This window comes from Impatiens glandulifera, chromosome 1 (assembly GCF_907164915.1).
Source record: "Impatiens glandulifera chromosome 1, dImpGla2.1, whole genome shotgun sequence".
NCBI lineage: Eukaryota > Viridiplantae > Streptophyta > Magnoliopsida > Ericales > Balsaminaceae > Impatiens > Impatiens glandulifera.
This window is the reverse complement of record NC_061862.1, coordinates 75,350,889-75,374,227: the sequence shown is the minus strand read 5'-3', so window position 1 is coordinate 75,374,227 and position 23,339 is coordinate 75,350,889. Positions and strand designations below refer to the sequence as shown.

General features: G+C 27.5%; 4 protein-coding genes across 5 annotated transcripts; all 4 read right to left on the bottom strand.

Annotated features, from left to right (window-relative positions):
* Positions 1-2,395: 2,395 nt before the first annotated feature.
* On the bottom strand, positions 2,396-3,184 carry LOC124914882. Its single transcript, XM_047455507.1, has 2 exons — positions 2,977-3,184; positions 2,396-2,881 (listed from the first exon to the last, which is right to left on the bottom strand). Exons 1-2 carry the CDS (start codon positions 2,992-2,994, stop codon positions 2,444-2,446), a joined length of 456 nt encoding a protein of 151 aa, XP_047311463.1. The 5' UTR covers positions 2,995-3,184; the 3' UTR covers positions 2,396-2,443.
* Positions 3,185-8,649: 5,465 nt separating this feature from the next.
* On the bottom strand, positions 8,650-9,874 carry LOC124932762 (pathogenesis-related genes transcriptional activator PTI6-like). Its single transcript, XM_047473445.1, has 3 exons — positions 9,595-9,874; positions 8,922-9,413; positions 8,650-8,750 (listed from the first exon to the last, which is right to left on the bottom strand). The coding sequence occupies exons 1-3, from the start codon at positions 9,872-9,874 to the stop codon at positions 8,650-8,652; spliced, it is 873 nt and encodes a 290-aa protein (XP_047329401.1).
* A 4,916-nt stretch (positions 9,875-14,790) lies between these two features.
* On the bottom strand, positions 14,791-16,668 carry LOC124918931 (ubiquitin-conjugating enzyme E2 28). The gene is made up of 4 exons (XM_047459005.1): positions 16,417-16,668; positions 15,420-15,547; positions 15,218-15,322; positions 14,791-15,121 (listed from the first exon to the last, which is right to left on the bottom strand). Exons 1-4 carry the CDS (start codon positions 16,484-16,486, stop codon positions 14,978-14,980), a joined length of 447 nt encoding a protein of 148 aa, XP_047314961.1. The 5' UTR covers positions 16,487-16,668; the 3' UTR covers positions 14,791-14,977.
* A 1,039-nt stretch (positions 16,669-17,707) lies between these two features.
* On the bottom strand, positions 17,708-21,244 carry LOC124921696 (common plant regulatory factor 1-like). 2 transcript variants are annotated; one of them, XM_047462386.1, is made up of 12 exons: positions 21,131-21,244; positions 20,928-20,993; positions 20,411-20,495; positions 20,247-20,294; positions 19,800-19,898; positions 19,544-19,624; positions 19,273-19,430; positions 19,079-19,182; positions 18,817-18,977; positions 18,281-18,358; positions 18,066-18,191; positions 17,708-18,000 (listed from the first exon to the last, which is right to left on the bottom strand). In XM_047462386.1, exons 3-12 carry the CDS (start codon positions 20,459-20,461, stop codon positions 17,893-17,895), a joined length of 1,014 nt encoding a protein of 337 aa, XP_047318342.1. In that variant the 5' UTR covers positions 20,462-20,495; positions 20,928-20,993; positions 21,131-21,244; the 3' UTR covers positions 17,708-17,892. The 2 variants fall into 2 exon arrangements, with proteins under 2 accessions (XP_047318342.1, XP_047318343.1); XM_047462387.1 differs by lacking the exon at positions 21,131-21,244 and having other exon boundaries at positions 20,928-21,061.
* Between the last annotated feature and the right edge of the window lie 2,095 nt (positions 21,245-23,339).

Genomic DNA, 23,339 nt, shown 5'->3' with positions numbered 1-23,339 from the left:
GAAAATACATTGTTTATATTTGCTGAGTTGGTGTTCAAATCGATATTTTAGATTTGAGGATTTTAAAATCAAGAGACGTGTCATATTTTGACATTATTTTCATAAAACTTTGAAGAACCAATGTCTTCAAAAGGATTTTATGAAATAAATGAAGAAGAAAATTTATAAAGTCTTGATATGACTTATAACAAATTTTATAATAATGATATGAAAATTTGACCATACTTTTATTAAAAAGTGGATGTGACAATTATATATATCATGAAGACAATGAAAATTATTTCATTACGTGTCTTTTGTACGATATTTCTATCGTTGAAAATTACGATAAAAATGATTAAATCCATAAAGGATATGAATTGCACTAAACGAAATATCATGTTGTTATCAAATGATATACTGATATTATTAAATGAAAGACTTTACGTCTTAAAGTGAATATGTTTACACTTAGAAGTGCAATCTACGTATGGAAATCTTCTAAGAATCTTATGATGGATAGATTAAACGTTATAATCTATATTTTTGACTTATGTCGAAAAATAAAATATTTTTATGTAAAATATATAATCGTTTACACGAAGGCAGAATAGTTCAAAGACATTTTGTCTACTAGTTAGCCAAGTAAACAATATTTTCATAAAAAAAAAATTAAATGATAAGCGTGTACGAATGATATGCTTCTTATTAGAAGATGTTCCAAGGTTAACTAAGAATGTACCAACATAAATTTCTAATTATTGTGATAGTAATTAGAAATTGGACAAGCTTAGAGTCAGTGACAAGTCTAGACATACACGTCTTAGACATAATGTCATTAGACTATACTCTCTAATAGAGTTATCAAATTTGACTATGTAAGTCAAAGATAACATTGTGGATCCACTAATCAAATTATTGAATAGAGAGATAGTTTGAAGTCTTTTGAGACATTAGCCTATTATAAGTTGGTATGAAGGAAAACCCAACCTATGCAGACTGGAGATCCCAAGAACTAGGTTCAATGGGACAACCTAATTGTACTAACTTGGAAAGTTATTGTTGAGGAATAATCCTATAATAAAACAATATATATTTTGACGAGGATAAGCATATCGCTTTTAATGATTCTTTGTGAGCAAAGAGATCACCTATGTGAGGGAGAAGTGGGGCCGCTTCGAAGGAATTGCACGGCTCAATTCTAGACTCTCTCACAGAACCAGGCGCGTGTTCCATGGCCAAAATGGACACAACCATGAGAGCTTGACATGTATCAGGGAGAATTCTATGTGAAAGTGTGTAATCGTTTACACAAAAGGCAGAATAGTTCAAGGACATCGAGTCTACTAATCAGCTAGTAAAGTTATATGCTTTCACAAGGGAAAGTTCAAAGGGTTACACCTACCTATCCTATGTAGAATTCAACTGTTGAACCTTCACCGGGTTAATCTTTCAATTTCCATTCATGTGGGGGATTGTTGGAATTTAGACTATGTAGATTATTTCCATTATATGAATGGAAATGATAATTCAAAAACAATTCTGAGAATGGGTGAGTCCCAAGAATAAAATCGAGTTAGTGGATTTGTCCACATTGGTAAAATAGCAAAATGTAGTATTTTTCCATTAATCCAAGTGGGGTTTAATTTATTTGCATAATGCATTTTATTGCATAAAAATAAATAATATATTTGGATTAAATATTAATTGAATGAGTCAGTTAAATGGGTATTAATATCAATGTGCAAATGAGAAATTTTCAATCAAATGCAATGATAAATGCATACGTTTGAAACCTTTCACATGCAATTGATGAGAATGCAATTGATTGCATTAATTGATTTTATTCCTACGTTAAAAAAATTAGTCATTATGTTGATTGACTAATTTATCTTTATATATCTCAATTGATAATACGTTGTTAAGAAGAGATATAACAATTACGGAATTACATAGCTTTTTATCCTTCAATCACCCTAAATGAACTTTATTGGTTTTTATTTTCAACATCACAAGAAGCTAGCTACTTCTTAGTTTTTAGAAAAAATCTTCCATTGATCATTTTAATTGTGGCTTCACACAATTCTGCTTTGATCCAGGTGATAGTTCAGGTACGTTGGTCAAGTTCGTTGTGTAGTGATTCTGGTGCTGAATCACTACTAGATTCGTTGTACCCTGGGAGACAGCCATCTACGATAAGCTCCAGCACAAACGGGAGACGATGGAACTGTTTTAAGGGAAATGTGTCTAACACATGCCTCGAATCAACATTTTATTTGGTGATTTCGTTCTTTGTAATATTGTATTTATTTAATTTGTTTGTAACATCATTTATATATATATTTCTGTTATTTTTCAAGACAAGAATACTAACATATTACACACAATTTTTTACTACAATTTCATAGCCAATATAAGTATTTCCAATAAGAAATATAATTTAAGAAGATTGGTAATAAGATATTCATCCCTTTCCATTGAAAACATCAAAAGATCTTCTTGAATCAGTCAACCATCTCCTCTTATTCTTAGCCATCATTAAACTGTTAGAAGAATTCCACCATGTTTGGATAAAACCCATCAAAGAAGAAACCACCATGAATTTCAGAGCATCTCTAGCTCCATTCCTCCATTGAAATCGACTAACCAAACTCCTAATACATCTCATAACAAAGAAACAAGGATTCCTTTTCTTTATAACATCATCATCATCATCATCATCAGATCCTTTGATCAAGTTCTTGATCCATAATTCTTCCCCAAAATAACAATTCAATTCATCAACAACAATCAGATTCTTCCTCCCTTCAAGTTTCCTTACTTCCTCCATTAACATCTTTCTTCTTTCATCAATCCTTGTTATGGAAACCGCCCGATCAATTTGGTGTGATAAACTCTGTCTCTGCTCGATCGATCGATGATTCGAATCATTTCATATATAATTAATCAATGATCGAAGAGCAATAATTAATTGAAAAGGAAAGATGGGTACTGAACCTGTAAAGAGATGAGCATGTTCTGAAAATGGTTCAATGAATCTCTAATGGAAATCAAGCTTTCTTTATCTTTCAATTGACAATGCCGACCGTTGTCCAAACAAAACCTGCAAGTTGTGATGTTTTCATGATGATCGTGTATTCTGTCACTTATATCATCATGTAAACTCCATGTTCTTTTTATCAAGACTTGCAGGTCCTTTTTCAGATCCATTAATGGAAGAAAGAAAGAAAGAAAGAACACCACAACTTGCTCAAATTTATCATCATCCTCATCATGTATATATATATATTGAGGTTATATAAATTATTTTAACAGCTTTTTATTGTTTATTATTTATTTTACAACTATTTTCTTCTTTTTCTTTTATCTTTTTCTTTATCTCTAAGAGCTTGTTTGATTTTGTTTTATGAGATTTTATCTAAGGCTTAAGGGCTGGTTTGATTCAACTTATTTACTAATCACTTAACATCATTAAATTTATTAACCGTTTATTCGATAATCGTTTTACTTGCGAGAAAAAAATTAAATAATATTTTTTTATTTAGCTTATTTATAATAATTTGTTTGCTAAAGTTAATATATATCTTTATTTGTAATAGAAAATTATTGGCAAGAATAAACAAAATCAAATTGGGATTTGGAAACATGGGGTGGGGTAAGAGAGAGTTCTTTTATGTTTATTTTGCTGGAAAATAACAATTTAATTGGAATTTTTCCTTTTTCTTTTGTGTGGGATTGCTTTAAAGTGAAGTTTTGTTTGGACCTGAGAAAGCTCTGATGTTCAAACTTCATGCTCTACTTATAAGGAGCCTAGAATGGGGGAATGTGACAAACATAGACATTATTACAAATCATATAGTTGGTCATAGATAAAAGAGTTCACTCATGAATATGCTCTCTTTATTATTCAAATTTATATATTTTAATACATCTACTTGAATAATGGGATGTGATGAAAGAATATTCCAATGGACATCTAAGAACAAACATGGAGAAGAAGGCCTTAAACTTGTAAGTTATTCGAATTGATGAGACCAAATTTTACTCGAACATGATGATGATGAATTGAGTCTTATTTTTTTGTTTGGTACTCAATACATTTTGGTATTTTCTCTTGTTAATTGTGTATTTCATTGAACATATAACATTCATGAAAAGTTTGTTTTATGATAATAATGATAATAAATTAAATCTCCTAAAAGTTATATTGTGCAATCAGTAAAATCTCAATAAAAACCTAACACCATCTTTCACGATGTAAAATCGATAACCTAAATTCCTTTATGTATGAGTCACTGACTCGGATAAGGGATTCAAAACTATTATTACTCTTTGAACTTGAAATAAAACATGACTAGATGAACAAAAAATATCTTCTCTGGGCGGTGAAAAATTCGAAAAATCGATAACCGAACCGATAATTTACATGTTTCATTCTACCGGTTTATCGGTTAATCAATTTTTTACCAGTTAAACGGTTCGGTTTTTGGTTGAACTATTTTTCTATCAACTTTAACTAATAAACCGGTAATAATTTAATCATATATTTATATTAGTTATTTTTTAATTTTTTAAATATTAGATATATTATAAATAATATTTAATCACATATATATATATATATATATATATATATATATATATATATATATATATATATATATATATATATATATATATATATATATATATATATATATATATTAGTTATTTTTAAATTTTAAATTATAATTTTTATAGAATTATTTTTAAAAAAATCTAATTTATATGAATATTAGTTATAAAATGGAGACTTTAAAATATATTATATTATTACAATAATATAATATACAATAATATAATATATTATAACATATTTTTAAATATACTTATGAAATATATTATAACATAAATAAAAATAAATGGAGAATATATAACAGTATAACGCAAAAAAAAATTGAAAAAAAAAATCATTTAATAAGTTTAATATTTAATTTTAAAAAATTGAATTATCGATTCACGATTAAACCGGTTAACCGATCGAAACCAGTAAAACCAAAACCGGTCAAATCGATACCAATACCGGTCGGTTAACCGGTTTATAAAGTAAGAGGTAAAACCGAATTTAACCAAAATCATTTAACTAGTTAACCGGCATGTATCTCCTTAAACAATTTAAACGATTGATTATGACCCCTTGAAAGAACAAACATTAAACCAAATATGGGATTCAATCCAAATTTTGATAGAAGAATTTGAGTATTTTGTTAAGTAGAGTTAAAATGGTTTATTGAAGAAAATTTTAAAATACAAACTTATAAACTATAATGAATATGTTCACACTTTATAATTTGAATTTATAAATTTGAATTTATCTTCTTGAGTAAAATGATTTGATGAGAGTATACTTGAATCCTTAAGCCAGTGTTGTTTAGACATCAAACAATAATAAAGGACATGGGTTGAGTCCTAAGCTTATGTTTAACTCACTTGTCCTTTAAAAGGACATATTTATACTTAGAGTCTGCCCGGGATAAACCCAACTAGCTCGTAGCAGCCTATTCTAAAGCAGTCCATTTAATAAAAATATTAAATTATTTATTTAAATTTATTAACTGTTTTAACGTAAAAGTATGTAACATAGTTGTCTAAAATATAAAATAAGATTTTTATTTGGTTAAAGGTTCGTACTAAAAAAAATAAAAAATAAAAATAATAATAATATATAAAATTGAGGGCACAAACAAATTTCCTTGCCCCAATCTTCTAGGTTGTTTATACTTTGGGTCTTGTTAGTTAATTAGTATTGAATAGCTTATTGGGTTATTTCACTAATTTACTGTCTTATATCTTTTTATATTAATTTATCAATTAAAATACTAAATATTGAGTATTTATATCTTTTTAAATAAAATTTTTTCATTATATATATACTTATGACCGATCAGGCTTAAGATTTAAAAAAAAAATGTATAATTTGATTACAACTTTTGTAACCCAAATTTATTTTAGGGATGGTTAATATTATCCGTTATGAGTAGATACATAAACATTACTCTTAATAGCTAAGTTTTTAAATGATTAAATGTGATAAATAAAAACATGTTTAAAATACTAATAATAAAAATAAATTCATACAAGAAAAAAAATACTTAGGATAAACCAATTTATATTGAATTTATTATTATTATCATTGTTGTTATTTTTTAAAATATATTTGGATTATTTAGTAATTATTTTAGGTGAATAAATAAAATCGATTGAAATGTAGATCCGACTAATAAATTGAAATTAACTGCTTAGATAAATTTTAAACCGATTTCAACTTCTTCTATTTTGCATTTTCGTGTACAAACTAACCGAATCGAACCATTTATCCTAACTCTCGTAATAATAAAAGTTTTAATTGTTCAAATCCAGATTAATCTCATAATAATGAAAAGTTTTAATATTGTGATAATCATAAAATAAAATCTTTTGAAACTTATCTATTAAATTTATTATTTAATCTTTTTTACAGGCTGTTATACATATTTTATTTAATTACTCCTTAATTTATTCAAGACTTATGTCTTTTTTAAATATGTTATTTATTAAAGTTAAAAGTGAAAAAAGTGTCCTAGTAAAAATTTGACTTGGATTTGATATAAAAAAAATTATAAAATTTTGGATAATGCTAAACAAAATTTGCTGACAAATTCTTTTGTCAGATAAATTTTCTATTAAATTTTTTTTTTTGTGTGTAAGTGATAAAAAAAATATATATGTAAAAATAATAATTAAAAAATGTAATGATTTTGTTGCTTAATTAAGCCCAATACTGGGCCTAGAGGGTTGAGGAGCATTGTGCAATTTATATATATATATATATATATATACATATATATATATATATATATATATATATATATATATATATATATATATATATATATATATATATATATATATATTAGTATTTCTTTTTAAAGGTAATATACAAGTTAATTAAAACAAAATCTTTAAGACTGTAAAAATAAAATAAAAAACTAAATTAACTAAAACACATTATAAACAAAATATTGGAACCCATAAATAAATTGAATTAAACAGAATTATAACATAAGAAAAACATAAATATAGAAACCAAAAAAATTGACACAAAAACACTAAACTATTCAAATTACACGATAATAATAAAAAAATAGGAAAAAGACACAAAAATAAAACAAACAAATCGAATTAATCAAAAAGAGAAAATATGAGATGCGACCAAAATACAGCAAAGATTTCGAATTAATTAGAGATACAAAATAATAAAGAATAATGTACGAGAACGACAAAAATATGAAAACGACAAAAATGAAAATAAATCATCTGAATTAATCTATCATATAATAAAAGTAAAATCTGAAAAGAACAAAAATAATAAATAAAACGAATTAATCAGAATTACAAAATAGTTAAAGAAAATATACGAGAACGACAAGAATAACAACAAACAAAATCGAATTAATCAAAATTATAAAATAATAATAATAATAAATAGGAAAACGACAAAAATGATCTAACACAACCGACTTATCAAAAAATACAAAATTATAAAAGCAAAAGTCGGAGAAACGACAAAAATAACAACAAAATACCGAATTAATCATAAATATAAAATATGAAAACCAAAAAAACATAATAAATCAAAATACAATATAATAAAAGCAAAACATGGGAAACAATAAAAATCACAACAAACAAAATTAATTAATTAGAAATACCAAATAATAAAAATAAATTGAACATTAAAACGACAAATATAAAAATAAAAAACTGAATTAATCAGAAATACATGATAATAAAATAAAAAATAAGAAACGACAAGAAACAAATTTGATTAATCAGAATATCAACTTAATAAAATCAAAGCGATGTGAACGACAAAATAATAATAAGTAAACTCAATCGATCATTAAATCGGGCCATTAGATCATTTAACCTAAACAAGAACGACCTTGATCAAATGTTGTCAAGCTTGGGAAATGAACTTTTATAAAAGAAAAACAGTCAAGCAATTGGTCAATTTGTGCATTTGTATCCATATTTTCTTCTCTTTGCAAACATGCCCGTCTTCCCTACACCCTTGATTACTTTTCAACTTTACTCAAAATTATAAGTTTTAATAAAATAATTATTTCATTTTAAATTTGAAACATGTTTAATCATGTAAATAAAACACAAAATTATAAGTAAAATGCAGAAGGAAACAAAAGCAAGAAATTGGTCAGAAATTTCTCAAAGACCATACATGTTATTTATACATACATATATATATATATATATATATTGGTAAATGACTAAGTTAATGCCATAAAATAAATTCAATTTTTTGATAAGTTTAAACTTTTTAAAATCTCACCCATGTCCTAATTAAGTTGAAATAAGTGATCAAAACAAAACAAAACAAAACAAATGCAATATTTGTAAAATGTTTATTTTGATTTCTTTTCCTATTACAAAGTTCCAAATTCGATTACAACAAAAGAAATAACTATTTAGTTGAATGATTCTTTTGTTTCTTAAGAGAAACAAAACAACCTAATCCTAATATTGAGTTCCCCATATGTTTTATACTCATCATCATCATCATAATAAACCAATAATAATCAAGAGAAAGTTTTAAACTAAACTTGTCCAAAAATCCCATCTTCTCAAACCACATTAAATCCATGAATTGTCATCATCGAAATAATCCCCGATCTCCAAATTCATGCCATCAAAGCAAGCATGATCAAACTCCATATCATCATCATCCCAAATTTCTGGAAAATCAACACAATTAGTCGTCGTCTGATCATCTGATGCCACCACCTCCGGCTGCTGCTGCTGCTGCTGCTGCTGCTGCTGCTGCTGCTGCTGCTGCTGCTGCTGCTGCTCGTTCATATCATCCTCCTCCTCCTCCTCCTCCCCCCATATTTCCGGATAATCAGCACGCATCTCCATCAGAGCTGACGCCAACCTCGTCGCATCATCCTCCTCCCATATTTCCGAAAAATCAGCATACATCTCCATCAGATCTGATGCCAAATCCTCCGTCTGCTCGTTAGGCGAAGGTGGCCTGGAATCAAAGAAATTGTTCAAGAAACGTAGATCTAACGCCAAACACTGATCATCAGCTGGAGGCGGCAGATCTTTCACGACGGGTGGTTCCACGACAAGAACAGATGTGGGTGAACAAGGGAGATTGCCGGAGACCTTCTTCTCCTCCGTCGTCGTCGTCGGAGGCGGCGGCGGCGGCGGCTGGAGAATGTTTGTTTGGGCATCCGAACCACGAAATGAAATAGCAGCCTTATCATAACTTATCGCAGCCTCCTCCGCCGTATTGAAAGTTCCTAACCAAACTCTTCGCCCTTCAACTGGATTACGAATCTCCGCCGACCATTTTCCCCACGGCCTCATTCTGACACCACGGTACTTCCTCTCTCCTGTTTTTTCAGACATCTGTTTATTTACAGATGTACCCTCCTTCTTCTTGGTAGGCTTCTTCTTCTTTTTCTTCTTCGGTTCTTTCACTACCAAAAAAAAAAAGAACAATCCTTTTGACTTTTTTTTAATATAAAATAATATACATAAACTAATAATTTAATCGAAACAGACAGAATGTACCTCCTTTGTTTGATGTCCGACCAGGTTGGATTCTGATTTCACTGATGTATCTCTTCACGCGACGGCGATTGTCGTTCTCCCGTTCGTCGCTTGATGAATCGGTCGCGTATGGGTCTGTGACCGATAGCCGGATGATTCGTTCAGGCGCCGGCAGATTCTTGTCGGAGGACTTCGAGGAGTCGACTTTGGAGGTGACAGACAGATGTTCGGAGTACTTGATCGGAGGAGAGAAGGCGGCGGCGGCTAGTTGATCAATCATCTCGATCGAAATCGAACCCATATGAGTTTTACGAGTTTAGTCGAAAAAGATTACGAGAATTCCGACATATTCAAGATTATATAGAGAGAGAGAGAGAAAATGACTGTCTTTTGTTCATGAAAATGAAATATTTGGTGGCCACCGTCCAATATATATATATCAAATAGACAATAGGAGTGAGAGTAATTATTTTCCCATAATAAAATTAAATAATTATTTAATTAATAATATTATATTATGGTTAAAATATCTGGTGGTTAAGGTAACCGTGAACGACTCGCCGCGATGGATCCAACGGTTTAAATTATGTTAAAGGATATGATCAATGATGAAGATATGTCTGTGATTGAAAAGTCAAATAGTCTGTGACTCAATGACAGTATGTGTGTTGACTGATTTAGAAAATATTCTAAAGCGGGAAATAGTGACTTGTGGCTTAATTCTTTAAAAAGTAAAAACTTAAAATCTCTAATATTTATTTATTTATTTAATTAATTAATGGTTTGTATGTAAAGATTGATTAAAAAAAGTTCTAATAATTTATTTTCTATTATTGTTTCATTTACCTTTTTTTACTCGAGAGAGAGAGAGTGTGTAAGATTACATATATTTGTTAAAAATTAATTTAAGATTCTAACGGGTATTTTGATTTTAAACTTAATTAATTAATCTATGACTAATAAGAGTTTGTTTGATGTTAGGTTATTTGAATATAATATTTTTTATTTATAATTAAAAATTTATAAAGTTAAAGTGGAATATATTTTTTTATTAATAAAAGTAATTTGGTTGATGAAAAGAAATAAAATGTAATAAATTAGTCCAATTTGAATTTTTATTAGATATATTTTATAAATATATAATAATATTATTTTAATATTTTGCTAGCTGTAAAATGAAATTTTAATATAAAAAAACAACTTAAAATATATCAGTTCTAAATCATCTTAATAACCAAATATTTATTTCTTATTTAAGAATATGTGATCTTATAATCAAAATAGTAAAAACAATATCAATTCAGTAAAAATAACACTTTAAAATTAGGCTTAATTTTTAATATAGAATTAGAATTATGGTTGTATTTTGACTCTCCAAGACTTAAACATATTAATATTTTAATTCAAATGTAATAATAGATTTCACTACTATTTACAAAATGGGGATAAACAATTATTAATAATGTGATTATATTTTAATCTAATCTTAATTTAAACTTACATTACTAGTTACTCTTTTAACCCCCGGTAACTTCCGAATAAATTTTATATTATTTAAAAAAAAAAAGTTCAAACAAATCTCTACGGAAAGCAATTTTCTACCTCAAGCATCATATACTAAGATTACAATAGTAATTTGCTATATTGTGTATCTTTTAAAGGTTTTTTATTTAATTTTTTGTTTCTTTTTATTATTATTTTCAAATAATTGACTTTTCAGAAAATAATTTTTTTTCAAATAATTCAGGGTCAAACAAGCTCAATCACATTAATATAATTTTTCTAGTTAAAAAATAAATTTAATTGAATAAAAAATATTTTTGAAAATATAAGTAAATATTTTTTGGAAAAAAAATAATGCTAACAAAAAGATGTGAAACTTGGAGTCATTTTCAGCTTTTTCAAATCAAGGTGTTTTTCAAATTATTCATCAGATTAACCTTATTTTTAAATTATTATAATACATAATTACATTTATAAATTATATAAAAAAGTGGGAAAAAAGTTACTTTATTAGAATTTTATATTAATATTGTGATATGAATAAATGAAACTTTTTTAAAGTGATTTATTTTTATAAATTTTTAGATTATTATACAATAAAATATTCTAAGAGAAAAGTAAATATATTTGGTAAAAAATATATGAATAAAGTGATTTTTTTGACAAATTTTTAATTCATGATAAAAAATAATTATTTTTTTATATTATTTTTGTCACTTTAACATAATGGAGAGGAAATAAATATTGAATGTCATTTTTATAGATCAATATCTTGCCACTAATAGTAATAAACATTCATTTTCCACTCAATATTAAAGTATTTTATGAATGAACCAAAAATGATAAGCAAGGAAGCAATTTTTAATTACATTGATATCATTTATGTATAATTTAAATTTATAAAAATAAATTATAAAATCATTAAATTTATTATTTGTAGATTAGTACGCTAATCATCATGACACAGGCTTTAAATATCCGACATTTTAAAATCAAAATCAAAATTGAAACTAATTTATTTGATAAAAATATATAAATGTTACAATCATTTCATAAAAAAACAAACCTATCATATTAAAAAGATTTTTTCAATGTATTATTACATTTGAAATTTAATTAATAATTGCAATAGAAATAAGACAGTAATGTCAGACAATTAATAATGTACGAAACTTTCACATAATCAAATGATTTATTTTCACCTAAAGTTAATCATCAATGGATTATTGTCTGTTTAAAATAATAGTTCTTCTGCAACAAATTAAGCTTATTTGAGGTAGGATTATTTATTTAGATAACCCAATTTTTAAATGAGAAAATTCACTCTTTTTAATTTTTTTTGAAATGATTAAAATATTAAAAGAATGTTTTAATTTGAAGTAAATTTATGAGGTAGATTTCATTCTAATTTTATAAAATAAAACCTTATTATTTTAAAGTAATTTTTTAATTCAATTTTTTTCATAATATCTACCTAGGGATAAATTAGTTTAGAATTTTTAATATTGTCATGGTTAATTATGGTAAAAAAATGTTACTTTAAATCTCATAATGCTAATGACAAAATTTATTGAATATCCCAAAAAGAAAAATTACTTAATGGGTTGAGATGTAGTAGGTGAAAAATTAAACTTGTTTTCCAAGTTTTTAAATTTCAGTAAATTAATCATTTAATTACCCCCATAATTGTGGTAATTAAATAAAGGGTAATCCTTTAACTTAATTAATTAAGACAGAAAAAATAATGTACAATGGTAACCATTGGATGCTTAGCTGTCTTTTATTTTTATTATTATTACATTTTGTTTTTAAACTAGGATAAATACATATAATATCAACTAATACTTTTTATGTTTATCTTAATTTTATTCACATATGCATTCACAAAATATTTTTAAAAATATTTATTTGATAAAGAAATATTGTCAACAAAATTTTATGTACTATAATATAAAATTTTATTAAAAATTATTTTTTATACACTTTTACCTAAAGTTTTTATTATATTTAATTGAATAACAACTATTATACTCATGCAAAAAAAAAAAAACGGTTATTTTATTTTATTTTATTTTATTTTAATACTTTTTAAAAAGTGATTAGGATTGTGGCAATAACTAAATTAACATATTTGAAAGATTTGAAAATTAAAAAAAAAAAACATAATTATACAAATCCTAATTGAGATTCTCTTTTTCTATTAATATCGCCATTTTTATTTATTTATTTATTTAGTATTTAGGAATTAAAATATAGCTGGTGGAAATGTCTCTTCTTTAATTTGATTATGTTTGTGCAAAAATTACAATAATTTAAAAATAATTCAATCCTGATTCAAAACATATTCTAACCATCCTAATTAAAGAAAAATCTATGCCAAATGAAACAAACAAATGGATTATAATAAAAAAAAATAGTTTATTTAACAAATTAACCGACACAAAATTACATTACAGTTTAGATGAAGATAAAAAAAAAACATTTTTAATTTATCAAATTTTCAATAAAATCATGTTACATTATGATTAAGTATAACAAAAAAAAAATGTTTTGAATATTTTTTTTATAAACTAGAACCAAGATTCGAAACATGTTTATAAGTTATTCTTTATTTTTAAATATATATTTTTTTTGTTTTATTAAGAAAAAGTAAGTCAATACATTTAAAATCATATTGTTTACAAATTTGGAATAAAATCTTTAAGTTCAATTATCTTAAAATATTTTATTAGAGATGATAATAGATGGGCAGGGATTATCATTTGAAAAAAATAATGCAAAACTATAGTAGTTTAAATTTTTATATGTATCTTCTTTTATATTTTTTTGTAAAATATTATTTCAAATAATACATAGAGGGCACACTGGGATCAACTGATCTCTTCCCGATAATAGATTATTGTATTAACCTTTTTCTATATACTATAGTCTCATTAAAAATTAATTGCTCAATTTTATTTAATTCAAAGTTAGTATTCAATAATACCATGTCACATGAAGTGCCACAAATAATAACAATTTTAAATTACTTTTTTATGAACTGCAACCAACTTTAGTTAACAAATATCCTCAAATCACAGCATAATTCAAATTATTTTAAAACCATTGTAATTTTCAAACCATTAAATATAAAATTTCCACTTATTGATCCAAATTCTTGCAAAAATAAAATGCAATGGTAGCTAAATTTCCATACATGTCAAGCACACATAATTTGATGGCCTTTCATTTTCTTTCACTCTAAAAAAAAAAAATTTGTACCCACAAAATAAAAAAATAATTATAAATCACAATTTTAACTAAATTAATATGTATAAAAATTAAATATATAATTATAATATCTATTATATATAAAATTCATAATAAATAAAAAAAATATTAATATAATTGAAAATATATATTAATTAATTTATAATATATATTTATTAATTAAATAAATAATAATACTATTATTTAGAAGAAAAAAATGTACCTCCCATACAATTGCATATGTTGACTTATATTCATTCTATGCAATTATACTTTATTTTGATTTGAGTTATTTAAGTTTAATCTCAAATAATTCCATTTCAATAATATCATTCAAATTATTGATAAAAATATCAAAATATCATCCCCTTTTAACTATATTTAAGAGAAAAGTTGGGTAATAAATCCCATAAATAACTTGGTTATTTGAAAATTTGAATGTGCACACCAAACAAACAAGGTTAATCAAATAACCAAAGATCCAATAAGAAAATAGGGAATTGGTTGGTTGGTTCAAAATACAAATAATAATAATCAGACAATTTTGTTTTCTAGGTTTGCACATAAATATCTATTTAACATTGTATATAGAAACAAGGCAACACCAAACAAAAGACAAAGACAAGACAGTTTAGATGGATGATGCATTTAGTTAGCCCATTGCATACTTCTGAGTCCAGCTCCTTGCGGTGGATTCATATTTAGCTCTGTCGGCTTTGTACATGTGGGCTATCTCGGGCACCAATGGATCATCGGGATTCGGATCAGTCAACAAAGAGCAGATCGAAAGAAGCACCTAAAGAACACACAATGGATCCCATCATCATTGTTTGGAAGGAGATTCAAGAAAAAAATGAACAAATCATTATCATCAACTCAAACAAACATTTACCTTGGAAATAGTAAGAGCCGGACTCCACTGTTCCTTCAAAATGTCAAGACAAATGCTTCCATTGCTGTTAATGTTTGGGTGAAAAACTTTCGTCTTGAAAGCAACCTACATATTAGATACATCCATCGACTCATTCATTCCATTTCAAACAGAAGCAAGATGTTTCTGCTAGTTAATGCTACAAAAATTAAAAAAATGTTACCTTTGGAGGCTTAAATGGATAGTCTGGAGGGAAATGGATTGTGACTAGAAAAACTCCTCCTGCATAAGGGCTATCAGCCGGACCCATTATTGTCGCTTGCCAATGAAACATGTCTTCAGCTACCGGACCTATATCAAATAAGGACATAAATTTGAAAGCTCCCCAAAAATAAAAGGTACAAATCAATTCAATATGTTCTATATGAACATGAAAACACTCTCTAGATCTAGGTTTGGATCCAGAACTAGATGAAACACCCTAAAAAAACACTGTTTTTGTCAACTATCTCATCTAGATATGGATCAAGACCACGTTTTGAAAACAAAACTTAGTTAGACACATATTCAAGATCTGGACCCAGATCCAAAACAAGCTTTCAAATAGGACTCGCTTGCCAATGAAAATTGTCTTCAACTACCGGTCCTATTGAAAGATCACAAAATCATTGTCAAAAAACTTGAATTGTATATGGATGTGATGTCCAAGAGATTAAACTATCACCGAGAATACACAAATAGCATCTCAAACGGGTGGTTAGCAATGTGAGGAGATGTAGTTTAACCACATAACAACAATAGACCTTGTGTTGGTAAAGTAAGAAAGTTGTGCTAGTAATCGATCCTAATCAAAGAGATGAATCAACTCCAATGGGAATGTTCTTCATCAAAGTATTTGTATTGTAAAGAAAATACCCATGAGATGTTCAATAAACTAATGCAATTCATGAAAGTTTTTGAGCACAAAGAAGTGTAAATGGTGGATGATGAGCAAGTAATAGTTATGAGTCTAAGTGGAGGCATTTGATCTAACAATTAGAAAGAATTGAAGCATAAACGAGTGGATCCAGATACAATTTTACATAAAAGATGAATACCCAATAAAATCTACAATCAGATAAGAACTAGTGAAAAACTTCAGAGAAATAGGTTACCAATCGAGAGATCGATAGATTAAACAGTATAAGAATTGATTAAGAACAATCTATGTGGTGACCTACCAGCGCTGCAAGAGGTGGGAGGGTCTTTCTGTAGATCCTTGAGTTCCTTCAAGATCCTTTTAGAGGCCATTTCGATCGGTGATGAATTGATGATGATGATGATGATGATAAAGAAACAAGACCCCTTCCTTCTTCCGCTGGAAATGTTGAGATCAGTGAAATGGGGAGATATATATCATCAAGATGATATGATATGATATATATTATATATAAGATCAATTGTAGATTTGATTGGAGGAGAGAATCGCTCAAGATGACCTAATTGGGTATTTTCTCTATTTCACTGTTAATATCCCCACTCAAATATAATACTTTTTCTTTTTTCTTTCTATTTTATTTAATATTATTTTCCACTCAAATATAATACATATTTGTTCACTAAAAAAGTTTTTTTATACATTTTTTTTATCATTTTCATATCAACAATCAATAAAGGTTAGTTGTGAATGAATAAAAGTTTGATAGTATTATTTTATAAAAATATTTTATTTAAATTAAAATCTTGGATAAAATTAAATCACATATTTTATATAAAAATACAAATAATATTATTTCACTTTTCATTATTTTAAAAATAATTATCATTGGGTTGATCTCAGAATAATATTATATATTAAAAATAAATAAGATTTCAAAACTGAAAAATTATATTTTTTATTAATTAGGTTAACCTTAGGGTCATCTAATTTTTTTTCTGAAATGAGATAATTCATTTCTTTTTATTAAGGAAGTGTTTTTAATTTGAAATAGGGATGTGAATTAATTACATCAAATTGATGACAAATAAATTGGGTCAATCACAAATAAACAAGAGATTTATCTTGAAGATTTTGACAAAAATTATTTGCAAATGATGTTTTCAAGGAAAATAAAAAACTAATATTTAAATTTGAATTTCAGACAAAAATAATTAATTAAAAAAACATTGTTCTGTTTTGAAACTAGGTTAGAAAAAAAAATTAACAATTTTTTTTTTTGGAATATTAATTCAGATAAAATAATACTTTAAAATATACCTTAATTATATATATCAACTTTAATTAAGTGTTAACAAATTTAATAAGTCATTATCTTTCATCTGATTAAATTTTCACAAATTGACCACAGTAAAGAATCTCAAAGCCTAATCAAATAAATGAAACTCCTAATTTGATTCAGCTAATTCTCAAATCATAAAAAATTGTTCCGAACATTATAATTTAGATAAAAAAACGTTATACGGTAGCTTTTTCGATAAAACCACTGTAACAACTTATTACACAATCACGACTTATTAATGCTAAAAGCGAAATCAAACTAGCCCAAAACCAGCTAAGATGTGTATACCAAATTACCAATAAATGATCCATTAAATAACACACAAACCAAGCCTATGAACAATTGCTAGGTTTTCTAATCAGATTCTTTACACCTATTGTAAAAGCTAAACCTGTCTCATATCAAATCGTCATAAAAAAACTCACTTCATTCTTCTGGTTAAGTTAGCACTAAACTTCGGGCTGAGCTCGCATTTGCATCCAAAAGCTTACTGTCCGCTACTGTTTTGTTTGAAATCCCATCTCCTATTATCTCATCAGTGGGGTTCTGTAATTCAAACCAAATTATGATAGGAAAATAATCATATCATATAATGCAAAATACAATCATACAGAAAGTGCAGCATTTTCAAGCTTCAGCTGCTCTGAAATCTCATTCAAGCGATCCATTTCAGATTTAAGCGAGAGGTTCTCCGCAGTGAGGGCCTCCACTCTTCTGGCAAGTTCTTCCGTCTCAGCCTGGTAGGATGGATGGATGTCAAGAGGATTGATTGGTCATTTATAAGCGATGATGTTTTTTAATGAAGGATTTTGCATAATTTCGATACCTGTTTCCTCAATCTAGATCTCCTAGCAGATTCCCGGTTGGATTGTTTCCTCCTTTGCCTTTTCACCTCCCTTTCATTCTAAAATTCGTAACAAAACCCATAAAAGGTAAGACATTTATAACTAAGCTCGAGCATAAGATTTTTGTTTTTCTTTTCTGATCAGGGACTTGTGACGATGGGGGTGTAAATATATAATGATTTAAAATAAATAAAATAAATAGAGAGTGTGTTGATAATTTGGTAGATGATTTGTATTAAATCTAAGATTAAATTCAAATAATCCCAAGATCAAACAAGCTCAGGGTCATTTTCCCTAAGCTATCAAAATCTTGTTTGATAAAAAGTAAACTAAGGGTATTTTTGTTAATGAATGAAGTGATTTGACAGTTGTTGAAACTTGAAAGGATATGTGATAAGATGAAGAGTTTTTTTGAAAATAACTCAAGAATAAACCGGTCCTCATTTCAATCAAGGTGATTTAAAGTAAAAGCCATGTTTTTGTTTAGACTGAAAAATAACAAAAGACGGGACTTTACTTGAAGCCAGGTTTCATTTGGCATTGCCGAACAAGGCTGTGGAACAATAGCCTTCACGAGCATGCCAGAAGGGTTCCTAACCTCGTTTCCTCCAAGAGCATCACTTTCCTTACCAACTGGGGACAGTATTGTATGTGTTCCATTAATGTTTCCATCTCCATCTGGTACAATATAAATATTACATATGCAGAAAATATCACAATGATGATGATGATGCTTCCACAGTCATTTTCATTAGGTCACTACACAAAATATTTCTCACCAATTCTAGGCTTTTCCTGACGATGATATCTTTTTTGCGCATGTCGGTCACTTGACTTATCTGTGTTGCTATTACTTCCATCACTTGAGTTATCTGTCTCCGTACTGTTTGTGAGCATAGAAAAAAATAAGTAAATTTAGCACAAACATGGACAATTTATATCTTAACCAGAAAAAAGCAAGCAACCAACTAACCTCTGAGAATCTGTTTGGTTAGCTACACCACCACCATTGTCGGCGTTGTTGTTACCAATAGACATAGCTAGTCCATCAAATCCCTTCAGTTTCTTCATCAAACTTTGTTCTGTATTTCCTGATGATTTACTAGGGGCTTCTGCATTCACAATTGGAGCCTGCATAATATTCAGTTCTATTAACACAAACAAGTCTGTTTTTTGCTTTATCCCAAATCTCAAGAGCAATAATACAAAAAACAAACAAAGAAGATGATACAAAAGAAACTTACAAGTGGAACACCAGGATTTGCGTAAACACCTCCATGGCTGTAGATTGCAGCATAAGGAGGCCCGTAAGAAGACATCATTTGCTGAATAAAAACAACCGAGATAAGCAAGGATATCTTTAGGGTTATCTTATCGCTTAATCAACTGAAATACCTTTACTTTAATTGCACAACATTTTCAAATGATATTTTTGTCGTTTATGTCAAATAATCCACTTTTTCATTAAACAAGTTTTGTTTCCTTAAAGAAATCGGTTACCTGCGGCGGAGGTCCCCACATGTAAGGGTGAGGTGCATGACCAGATGCGGCATTTGCACCAAAAAACTGGGGAACGACAAACCTCGGATCATAATATGCCTGTTATACAATGTCAATCATCTTGATCATTAGTCATTACAAACATCAATCTGTAAAGCTTGTGTCAACAAATTCAGAACCAATTGACTTCATTTGGAAATACTTTTTAAATGTGTTTTCGTCTTTGATCCAGATACAGTATCATAATAAAATTTCTGAATCTGTCGTGAACTAAGTTTAGTTTTCTATGTTTCTATATCGAGAAAACAAAAATAAAGTGTTTCCAAAACCTGCATAGCAGCCCAATTGAACTGCATGCAGAGGAGATTCACACTTGAACATCTTTTTGTGAACTAAATTAGAAATCAATTGAACTGCATGCAGAAGAAATTCAAGAAGAAACAAAACCTGCACAGCAGCCCAATCATGATACACATGAACATTAGCTTGATCATCCTGCCAAACATAAAAATGATTATTGACAAATGCTCAGGTTTATAGCCAAACCTCCTTATGCATACAACAATTCCAAGATATCAAGTATAAAATCAAACACCATTGTTCCTTCTTACCACTGGAGGTGAAAGGCCCTTCTCAGACTTCAGATCTTCACTATTTCTCATTGTAACTTTCAGTTCTAATAGAAAAAGGAAATATCTGCATCATAAACAACTAACAAGTGTTAATGTCAATTGAATTATGTTACTCATCCATTCAAAAACCTGATACAAACCCTTAGAAAACCCTAATCTTATCATTCAAAACAGGAAAACTAAACAAACTTTCATTATAAAACTCCATTTCATATCAAAACCCTAACAAAATATAACAGAAGATCCACAATTAAATTAAATTATTATTATTATCATGGCGGCTCATAAATTCAAATCAATTATTTTTTCCAGAAACGAAATTAACCGCTAACTCAAGTTCTCTCTTCATCTATCAACAAGTATGTAGATATGAATACCATAGCTAGAATCCTAGATCAAGTCATTACTCAAATATATATATAAACAAAGAAGACGGTTAAATTTGAGAGATCCACAATGAATTGTAATGATAAACAAATTAAGATATCCAAACTACCTTATCGAAGCAGAGACGTCTAGGATTTGAGACAGTTGTATGAAATGCTACAGTAGGTCTTCAATGTTGTAAAAGAAAGAAAAGAAGGAAGCAATTCAGCTGTATAGATAACAGAAGTTACGAAACCAATGAAAGCTTTTTGAAATAGATAACAGAAAGAAGAAAGATGAAGAAGATGATGATGATGAGGAAGAAGGGTTTACAGTTGAGAGAAGTATCGGTGAAGACGAGAGAGGGGCCGCCAAGACGATAACCACGTCACGATACACGTGTTCGTAAGGTGGAAAACGAAACCCCACGCAGACCAGGCTTAATGGGCCAAACTCCAAACTATATAATATTTTTATTTTCTTTCAATCAAATTCTTTATTTTATTATTTTCTTTCTTTTATCCAAATCAATTATTATTTGTTATATTATATATAAATAAAGAGAACCAAATCAATCTAAGCCTCAAATTTTGTGATTATTATAGTTTTCTATTGAAAAAAAAAATACAATAAAATCGTTTGATTAATATCTTTATTATCTTTTGACTGAGAAATAAATTGTAGTACCATTATTATTACACTATCTAAGAATATTCTAAAAAATCTTTCATCCCCTTATTAAAGAAAGACCTTAAAGATTAATTTTTATTTTTTCTTTAATCTTTATTTTTCTCTATTATTATTTTTAGAAAATAATTATTATTTTAGACTTATTTTGTTAATAAATAGTATAAATAAACAAACAAATTAAATGGGTTTTTAAATGGACTTTATCTATTTTATTAATATGTCTTGTGTTTTTGTTTTGCAGATTAAAAATAAGTAAACACCAAGCCAAATGGGGCCTCAATGAGATATATGCTTAAATCTTAAACCAAACCAGGCTCAGGGCTTAGACAATAGAAGACATGTTCAAACGGATCTAGGATTCAATGGTAGGGTAAAAAAAAGTTAGGGTGATTTAAATAAATAATCAAAAATAAATAAAACGAGTTAATAAAAGTAAGTTTTATTATATTTTTTAATAATTAAATAAATAAAATAATGAATTTTATTGAATTATTTTTTAAAATATGGAGATAATATCATATTTTAAACATAAAAAAAATCCGGAATAGGTTTTAGCCCACCCGAGACCTTACATAGATCCGTCACTATAGACCCTTATCTCATGATCCCCTAATGAGAAAGGGCATATGAGGCTATGAGCGATCAATCAAAAAGTAGACTTGTTAGTTGTTCGATCGGGTTTATAATTCAAAATGCACAACCAAATTGTTGGGGTCAGTTTATTTAAATTATAAACCGTTGATTTCAGTTTGACGATCAATTTGATTAATTTAATCGGTTAGATCAGTTTAAAAAACTGTTTTAAAAAATATCTAAAACTTAAAATTAATAAAATAACTAAAATCTTTTTTCAAAATTTGTTTTATACAACACCAAACATTACTCAATTTAGAAACCAAATTCAATTCTACGTTACTCAATTCTACAATTTAGAAACTAAAATAAATTATCTAAATTATCAATTACTAACCTCAACAAGTAAAAAAAATATCATACCAACTTCAAATTTTTAACAATTAAACAAAAATCTATTAACAATTTAACGAGTAAAAAAAAATACCAATTTAAGGTTTTCAATAATTAAACAAAAATCCAGTTAACAAACAACAATTAAACTCAAAAATTAAAATATTAAATGTAAAAAAAACACCAATATAACATTTTTCAATTTCAACCTCCAAATATATGCATACAAAAATATATATTAACTTTAATTATATAAAATGAAATACCAATAAACAATTAAACATGTTAAAAATATAAAATTTACCAATTGAAGTCAATCATAATTTATGTTTCGTCATTAACACCAACTTAATTAACACCAACTTAATAGACAATTCTACAAATACTAAAATAAAAAAATAAAAAATAAATCTTATGTATATGATACTTCTTCAATAACTTCAAGATTCTCCATATGAGCACATGTTTTGCCATTTCAGATACAATTGGCTTAGAAAGTAACCAATTTTGGGTTCAAATAAGAGCTTCAACCGTTGCGGAAGTCATCGAGCTACAATAGGGATCAAGAATTCTTTCTCCCGTACTAAAAGTCGATGTTGATGCAATTGAAGAAACTTGTACAACTAAGACGTCTTTAACGATTGAAGAAAGTATTGGATACTTCTATCCATTCTCTTTCCACTAGTTCAACAAATCAAATTTACAATCCGGATTCAAAACTACAATACTATAAGATAAATACTTTTCAATCTCATACTTAATTTCAAATAAATCCTTTCCATTATATTTTGCATAAATTGATAAGTAAGTGAGGAATCTACTATAATATTTTCATCCACATTATTTGTACTTGTATAGCTTTCAACATTCTCCACTTCATCTTTTG

What these genes read in the sequence shown, in the direction of transcription:
- LOC124921696 (XM_047462386.1), bottom strand. Translation starts at nt 20,461, where the DNA reads ATGAGAAATAGTGAAGATCTGAAGTCTGAGAAGGGCCTTTCACCTCCA. An exon ending in ATGATTGGGCTGCTGTGCAG is followed by an intron (nt 19,899 to 20,246) that starts GTTTTGTTTCTT and finishes ATTGTATAACAG; the next exon opens with GCATATTATGATCCGAGGTT. An exon ending in AACCAAACAGATTCTCAGAG is followed by an intron (nt 19,183 to 19,272) that starts GTTAGTTGGTTG and finishes GCTCACAAACAG; the next exon opens with TACGGAGACAGATAACTCAA.
- LOC124932762 (XM_047473445.1), bottom strand. Translation starts at nt 9,874, where the DNA reads ATGGGTTCGATTTCGATCGAGATGATTGATCAACTAGCCGCCGCCGCC. An exon ending in TCGGACATCAAACAAAGGAG is followed by an intron (nt 9,414 to 9,594) that starts GTACATTCTGTC and finishes CTGAAAAAACAG; the next exon opens with GAGAGAGGAAGTACCGTGGT. An exon ending in GTCAGCTCTGATGGAGATGC is followed by an intron (nt 8,751 to 8,921) that starts GTGCTGATTATC and finishes TTGATTTTCCAG; the next exon opens with AAATTTGGGATGATGATGAT.
- LOC124918931 (XM_047459005.1), bottom strand. Translation starts at nt 16,486, where the DNA reads ATGGCCTCTAAAAGGATCTTGAAGGAACTCAAGGATCTACAGAAAGAC. An exon ending in ATCCATTTAAGCCTCCAAAG is followed by an intron (nt 15,323 to 15,419) that starts GTAACATTTTTT and finishes TCTAATATGTAG; the next exon opens with GTTGCTTTCAAGACGAAAGT. An exon ending in CGGCTCTTACTATTTCCAAG is followed by an intron (nt 15,122 to 15,217) that starts GTAAATGTTTGT and finishes TGTGTTCTTTAG; the next exon opens with GTGCTTCTTTCGATCTGCTC.